At 35.1% G+C, this 8,550-nt stretch overlaps 1 protein-coding gene across 20 annotated transcripts in view; it reads left to right on the top strand.

Annotated features, from left to right (window-relative positions):
- The first annotated feature begins 839 nt into the window (after positions 1-839).
- LOC122805019 (titin-like) overlaps positions 840-8,550 on the top strand; it is a 759,244-nt gene continuing 751,533 nt past the window's right edge. For all 20 annotated transcript variants that reach the window (XM_044075290.1, XM_044075281.1, XM_044075295.1 and 17 more), the window contains exons 1-3: positions 840-1,032; positions 3,800-3,903; positions 7,145-7,348. In XM_044075290.1, coding sequence (XP_043931225.1) covers positions 3,813-3,903; positions 7,145-7,348 — 295 coding nt within the window. In that variant the 5' untranslated portion in view covers positions 840-1,032; positions 3,800-3,812. The remainder of the gene's footprint in view (positions 1,033-3,799; positions 3,904-7,144; positions 7,349-8,550) is intronic.

Below are 8,550 nucleotides of genomic sequence, written 5' to 3'. Positions count from 1 at the left end.
ATACGTGTGACTATATATATATATATATATATATATATATATATATATATATATGTGTGTGTGTGTGTGTGTGTGTGTGTGTGTGTGTGTGTGTATATATATATATATATATATATATATATATATATATAATTATTAATAAAATATAAATATAAAGTACCCATCCCATTTCTAGAGTTACTTGGAATGTTAATTCCTTTAAAATAGTAGCAGAAAATTAATTATTTAAGTTTAGAGATGTCTACAGACATGCTAAAGACACTTTTTAATTACAATGATTTAAACACATGTATCTAAACCGGCTATTTTAGGTGCAGGCCTTTACAATAGACAAAAGCTGATCACTGCTAACAGTAAAATATCAAACACTCAAGCAACAAGGTAAAGCTGCATTTACTGTAATGACAGATATCCATATTTTCTAGTTGCATAACTACTGCTGAGGTAAAATTTACTGTGATTGATAGCTAAGTGCTTCTGTTGCTATTGCTTTGATAAAGCTAACTAAACAATTTTAACTTTTTTTTGTTGTTTGGCATTACTATATAGAAAGAACTGTTAAGAGGAACAGCTCAGCTAGAGGGTGATGAATCTGTAAAAAGTATTTGAGTTTGTTCTGTAAGTTCTCTAAAGCACAGATACCAAATTTAGCACAACTCATACACTATCACACAGACTGACAGGTGCAAAGTTGCACAAAGTGGTTCCTATTTCCCATGATGCTTTGTTTTAAGGACCAATGAACTATAGGTCTATATTGATGATGCATGGCTGTCAGCAGAGTAGGGGTATATAAGGTAAAACAACTATGTTAGCACTTCTGAGCAGTTTGTGCATTCCTAGCCTTGCCTCGGGTGTAGGGATTGCAGAGGACAAGCAAAACTACACGGAGACACCCGCTGTGTAGTTTTGTTTCCTTAGGTTTGGAGGCTTAACCATTCACACATTGGATTTTGTAATTTTCTGGACAATTTCTGACGTTTTATAAATTTGGGCTCTGCCCCCATATCTTAGGCACTCTTGAGGATTCAGGTTAGTATGTTTTTGTTTGCTTTTGTTTATGGTAATATGCATTTAATAACTGATTTTGAAAAATACTAAGAAGTTTTAGTAAACTGGTAAAAAAAGAAAAGAAAAACTAATCAAATGTGTACTGCTATGTGGAATTGTGCTTATTTAAGGGTTATGGGGTAGTTGGAAAAGAGTGAACAGGGTATATAAAACTAACATTTAGGGTTAACAGAAATAGGAAGAAATGTTATGATGTAAGATAGCATGTTTCCTGGTCTGACAGTTGATATTAAATATAGCAGGCTGTAAGGAGCTGTTTATTGTCTTGAATGTATCAGGATGTTTTAATAATTTGCATGTTTAATTTTGAGCTTTTATACCTGTTTAGAATGCTTTAAAATTAAAAAAAAAAAATGACTTACAGTGGTAGCCAAGGGCATAGCAAAATTCCTAACTTGAGCATAGTGCTGTCTGTTAATCTCCTAAATTATGCTACTGCCAGATAATTTGAGAACAGCTAGGAATAGCTCTGCTAAAATGGAAGTGGTATCAGCTAAGCAGTGATGACTTTTTAAGGAAGTCAGCTGTTGAGGTATTAGTTGTACCTCTAGCTATGTGACATTTGTCTGCTGTCAATCACAGCTGGCCTAGTTATTTTTAGAACATGATATTTTTGCAACATGCCTTTATCATTGATTATACATATGCTTTGAAAGATCAATTATAGTCATGTTTCTTAAAAAAATTCTAAAAGTTAGCAATTAGTGCGTTAATTATTTTAGTAACTAGTACAGAAAATATGCAGATGCCTTTTTAAGGGTAACATTTTGTTTTGCATAATCAAAAGACACTTAAACATCTGCTAGAATCAAACTTTCATATTTATTTTTTGTTTTGTTTTCTGTATTTTGGATGCAATTTAATTTGGTAACAACAACTAGAGAATTTTGATTTAATTTGATTTGTTCTTTAGTAAATTAGACAAATAATATTTGGGGAGCTACTAAAATTCTTTTAGATCACCCATAGTCAATTTTAAAATGTGAATAAACTGAACAAGGTACCTGTTGCCCTTTTCCTTTATAGGAGAGGGATACAATGATTCACCGAATGCACACACAAGTTGGGTATTTTGGACTTTTTAACTGATGTAGTTAGTTTATAATAGGAGATACATTATATTAAGAGTTTCTTTAGTTAGTGGTGGAGAGACTAAAAAGCTTCCTAAAAACAAAATTACTGAATGTAACAGTATGACCATGCTGCCATTCATTTCCCTGCAGAGTCTGAGGGGATTTTATATATATATATATATATATATATATATATATATATATATATGTACCTCCCAAGTGAAACCACTAGGTATTAGTGCCTATTGACAGCTGAGACTCAGGAACACTGTCTAGTTAAGTAACTTGGTCAGATTCATTCAGTGTATAAGCAAACGTGGCATGGATTGAATTTATTATTTTTTATTTGCCAAATGCTGAGTGAATGGACCTTACTTAGACATAACCTGGATCTCAAGGGTAAAGATAAATGTAATGTGCATAGACATTTTTATACTAGCCAACCTGCTTATTTTGGAGAGAGTGAAAGAAACTAGAGCACCTGAAGAAGATTCACATGGGAAAAGAGGAACACACAAACCACACAGGATTAAATTTTGGACCTTAAAGCTGTGTGGCAGAAAAAATTAATCAGTGAACCACAGTGTGAATTAAACTCAGATCTTCCAAGACGAAGCTTGTTAGCAGCTCAGAGCCTTTATTTTCTCTCCCAAAATGATGTTGTTCATTAGCATATGGCAGATCTGTATTCTTTGCATGATTAACTGATACCTTTATGAGGTACAGTCTACCCAGAAATACTTTCCCTCATTCGCATCTTATCTGCTACTGTTTAACTTAGGTGAGGTTCCCCAGCTTAGTTAAAAAAAGGTCTTTTTGTTCGGCACCTTGAAGATTTGGTAAGCTAATGTATTCCTAGAAATTTCAGCAACGTGATGTAGAATACCACAGGTAGAATGTAGTGTCCCAAAACACGTAGAATGCATTAACAATTTTATTTTTGTTGTGATTCACAGGAATGTGTTCTATAGCTTTTGGGAGAAATTAATTTCTGCTATGCAGGTGATAGTGTTGTTAAACACGTCTTTTAGATTGTTACACTGAAGCTTATCACATTGACTAAAGAGTAGTGCATGGAAACCTCAACTCACACTAAATCTTTGCAGACAAAGAGAACAAGTAACTCCAGTATCAGTTCGGCTTCATTCCTGTTATTATTCGTTTCTGTGTGTATCAGAACAAGATACTGAAAATAGTTCAGGGGCTGTACTGAGAGCTGTGTGCATCCCAGCTTTGCCAGTATGTTTTAGTTGTCATTATCTGCATCTTGATTCAGCAGTGCCTTTTTTCATGACTGCTTTTTGAGACTTCTTTCAGACAGTGGAACACTAGGACTAACAATATTTGTAAAAATAGTTGAAGAAGTATTCTCAGTGAATAATTTTTGCAAATAATCAGTTCTCCAGTTTCTGTTTTGTGTAAGTGGCCTGTAGTGCGATTATGCTAGGATTTCTTGTAGCATGACAAAGCAGCATAACCTTTATATAACCTTTGTCGACATTCCTCCACAGTTGCTTAGATCGTAAAGGGTCTGCTGCTCAGTGCCTTATCTTCAGTTTCTCAAGCAGTTGTTGATTGAGACACTTAGAATAACAGTATACTGTAATCCTTGTGCTATGCATGTATCATAATGCCTTCCTTTTTACCTCCTCTAGGGTGCCTACAGACATGACTTCACAAGCTCCGACGTTTACACAGCCGTTACAAAGTGTTGTGGTACTGGAGGGTAGTGCCGCAACCTTTGAGGCTCACGTTAGTGGTAAGCAATTACAACTTTTATTTTACTTTTTATTGTGTTTTTAGGTGTACCACATTTCAATCTGCCTAGACACCCCATTACACTTGTGGTTGTTGCTTTATATTTTTATACTAGAATGCTTAACCTATGTTTCCATGAAATGTCACATTTCATTTGCTAACAGTACCAAGTATAAAAGTTAAAGTGGCATTGTTGGAAAATGCTAGTGTTGTATGCTTTACATTTAAGCAGTGGAAGCAGAGACTGCACAGATAGTAAATGGCAAACTAGTTACATAACCTACCTTTTGGTATCGCTATTTGTAGGACACCTTTTTGCATAACTACACTTTCCATATATTTTTCATACAATGTGGGTTAGAGATCCAGAACAATGTAAGTTTTTATTGTGGGCACTCTTTATTCAAATACATAACGTGGCATTTGAATAGAAATTCTACTAGTTTTTGTCACTAATTGCTAAATTTCTTGTTAGTAACTTGTAAAAATAATCGCTACTGTTTGCTGCAAGACATTTTTATCATTTGAAGTTGTGATAATTCACACTTCTACTAATTACAGAGTTTTGTCCTTGCAAAATCCCACCCATCATGTTTCTAAATGAGAATTAACCACTGAGCCCTAGAATAGCATTTAGGTGATGTACTAGTTACATTTTCAGATTAAGGTACTGTCCTGAACTTTACCAAAGGAAATATAAATCACATTCATTAAATACTGCTTTGAATTGGGCTTGTCCTAGACAAATGGATAAAGCATATATAGGTGTCCATTACTAATTCTAGTAAAACCTTACATTGCTGAAGGAAGTGAATTGGATTACTGGTGGGCGACCTTAAGTATAGGCCAACTAGGCGACCGCCTAGGGCGCCAATCTAGCAGGGGCGCTTTTCCAGTATTTATTTGGTGTAGGTAGACCAGGATGGGGGCGCTGGGTGGTGTGGTGGGGGCACCATGGAGCCCTTTTGCCTAGGGCATCAGTTGACCTAAGGCCGTGTAGGGGTAAACTTAGTATTAGTCACACTTTGTGTGAAGACTGAGTGCTTTCATTCATTGAATGTGCTCACATCAGCAATCTTCTCAGTTACCTGTTAAGATATACATTTGTTAACTGTAACCTTGTAGCATGTTGCCCCAATTCATGTTTTTGTATTATTGGAACTCAGCAAAGGACTTCAGGATAAGTGATGGGGTAAGCACAAAAGCAAAGAAAAAAATGTAGCTTGCCACACACTACAGTGGTAACAAAGTTTAATAAAGAACAAGCAAACGCCTGATGTAGCTATGTGTGAAAACATGTTTGCATGTTCTTTATTAAAGTTCTTTACTACTGTGGTGTGTTGACCTATATTTTCTTCTTTTTTATTGCACTAGTGTTTAGCACATTTTTACTGCAGTATTAAAAGTTTGCAGTTTTGGCTAGCTGTACTGCTGTATTTATTTTTAAATAATAAGTAAAACCAAAAAAAAAAAATTCTGTACTTTTCACTTATTGATGTTAATAGCTTGTCAGCCCATTTTTATGTGATCTTCTCTACCAGATTATACAACTTTTGCAGTACAAGTGATTAACAAGTTGGAAGAAATAAAAAGATAAAAAAAAACTTGAGAAGGTGCACAACTATATTCTATAATTTTTTTCACCCATACCACTTCATTCAAATGTATGAGTGGTGTCTGATCTTCACTGTTACAATGTCAGTTCATCCCACACAGTCATTCTCGGGTATTATAAAATCAGTTTCCTACAGCTGTTTATAGAGTAGTGTTTCTATGGGATTTTTTTTTTGTTGGGATAAGTCAAAATTCTTTCAGATAATTAGTTGCAATAAAGTGGATAAAACTCCAGAAGGACTAATTTCTGACAGTACTTTGTATGAATTCTGAACCTTACACTATCATTTTTTTGTCTTAGCATGGAGGTGTTTCACTGCAGAGAGAAATTAGATTTGTAGTATATGGATTATGTGATTACTCTCTCAAACTGGCAGACAGACAAGCTTTTTTTATATATACTTTTGTGATGTCAGAAATGTACATGACATAGAGGATTATGATTGTGTTGCCATTTATAACCATCTTATTATGTGGTTGAAACATGGATGCCAAGAACTTCATCTTATCATGTAGAGAACACAATTGGTTATGACTGGAGGAGACACTGTCATAATTCTTTGTAGTGCATGAAGTTTATGTACTATCAGTTAACAAAAATAAAACTGTAGTATGGAAGTGTTTTACTGTCTTTCAATGCCTTTGAAATCCTGCAAAACACTTTGACACTGTCAAAGAGACAGGCAGAAACAAAGTGTCCCTCTGAAAAATGAAGAGCTTTAAAGGCTGTTAGACACTATGTTCTGCTAAACTGTATGTCTTGTAAAGAATCATGACTGTGTTTTTCTTATAATAACCAAAGTATGTGTTTTTTTTAAATGGATATCAAGATTCACCTCTCTAACTTTGCTTTGTGCCACCCTCAATGTGAATTCCTTAGCATCCAATTCTTGTACACATAATACAGAGAATCAAGTTTCTGATTGTTACCAGCTTGTTATATTTTCAGGACAAGGATATCAAGAAATTCATCTCCAGGTGTGAAGCTTAAGAAGTTTTGATCAGAGACCCAATCATAGTTCCTTGCAGTGTATGGTGGTTTGCCTGGTTCCTTGTACTACAAAAGTTAGAGAAAGAAATGTAGGAGCACTAAGTGTTTTCCAGTTTTGAAAGCTGTACCACACTAACCCCTATCCACAAAGAGCAGCCAACACAGAGGAGGGTCAGGATATGCAAAAAGCCTCAAAAATGTTAAACATTTCAGTGTTGAATAGGCTTTAAAGTTGTTTGCACTTCCTGACACTCCTATGTGGTGGTCGATGACCATTGTTAAGGCTCTAGAATGAGAGTAGAGCTTAACCATGCTGAGGAGTGCTTAACAAGTCTGACTTCAGAAAGGTGCTTAACAAGACTGTATTTTTCCCGATTTTGTTCTGTAATCGCAGTATTTAATACTATAAGTTAGTTGTGATTAGAGACCAAGTCATAATTATCTGTTTCATAGTTATACTGTAAAATTACATTTTCCTTGTCTACATATTTTAGCTTAGCAACTGACAAGAAATAGATTTGTTCTGACATTGCACAACACTGTCCTACATTCATTATTTAAATTGTCTTTTAAAACTTGCTGATGTGTAGCTTTAAGTTTTATGTCTGAATGTCATTGCTGTCTCTTCCACCTGCAGGTTTCCCAGTTCCTGAGGTGAGCTGGTTTCGGGATGGCCAGGTTCTTTCTGCTGCTGCACTGCCAGGTGTGCAGATTTCTTTTAGCGATGGCCGCGCTAGACTAGTAATCCTTGCCACGACAGCCGTGCACAGTGGTAGATATTCCCTACGAGCCACCAATGCATCTGGTCAAGCCACTAGTACAGCAGAATTGCTAGTAACAGGTAAATATATGTATTTATAGTAATTATCAGCATTTCCATTGAATGAGCAATGCATTGACATTTTGCTCATCAAATGTGTTATATTGTTACAAAAGCATTTTGCATAGTTGCACGGTTGACATATCCTAGACTCTACAGAGATTTTAGAATAAAGATATAAGCAATTATAAATGAGAGCTATAAAAGCATCGATCCCATCTCATGGGTAGCTATTTATTTATTTATTTATTATTTATGTATTTTAACAGGTAAGGATATGGTTACATAAAATTGATTCTGAAAGTTCATAAGGGCTTTGTGGCACTCCTAGTCATCCCATTTTTCTGCTTGTACATGATGCAGTTACCAGTTAGCAAACAATGTACCTATTTAACACTCATTTAAGACAATGTCATTCTGTTCCATGCATTCTTAAACTTTGTTTCTGTTTTAAACCTTGCATCACATTTTTAATGGCTGTATCAACAATCAATACCCTTTTTGTCAAATAAGATTCAGTTACAGATTTTCTGTGTTAGCCACTTTATAGTTTTACACTGTACCATCTTGTTCTTAGGTTCATAGGTAAGTACTAGGCTAACTGTCCTCTTGGGCCATTTTAAGCCTGACCAATTTCCTTTGGTGTAGATCAAACCCTGCACCTCATATATGTGAGGTAAACACCTTGACTATTATGCCAATTTTCAAAATTTGGGCAACACTTGCAATGTTACTAAGTTTCTTTTCAACCTTTCTTCATTATTTTGTGAATTATCCCTGCTACATAACTTTGAGCCATTGGCAAAATGCAGACTTTTTCTCCTGTAGTGTCACATATAGAGATATTGAGAAGGACTGGCTCTTGAGCTGGGCCCCTGTAATACCCCATTCTTCAGTATGTGTGAACTTCATGTACTGCTGTCTTCTCTGTCCTTTTTTGTAGCTAGTGTTTTACCTTTGTGATGATCCTAGAAGTCATTCCAAGTCTGTTTAATATATTCATTATTTTTTTATTGTACATGGTCTGATACCTTTCTAAAGCAGGACATATCCACAGACTCTTTTCTTACGTAGTACCCTTGTTACACAGTCAGAGTGCTCTGTTAGATTTCAAATTTTCAAAATATTTCCCTTCTTTTATCAAACAAGTATTATTGCAGACCAACAAGAATGGAGGGCAGACTTATTTTCTATAATGTCTACCTTTAATAATGCCTCTGGTA

This window comes from Protopterus annectens, chromosome 6.part0, assembly GCF_019279795.1.
Source record: "Protopterus annectens isolate FY-2018-M chromosome 6.part0, PAN1.0, whole genome shotgun sequence".
NCBI lineage: Eukaryota > Metazoa > Chordata > Ceratodontiformes > Protopteridae > Protopterus > Protopterus annectens.
This window is presented reverse-complemented; position numbering and strand designations above follow the sequence as displayed.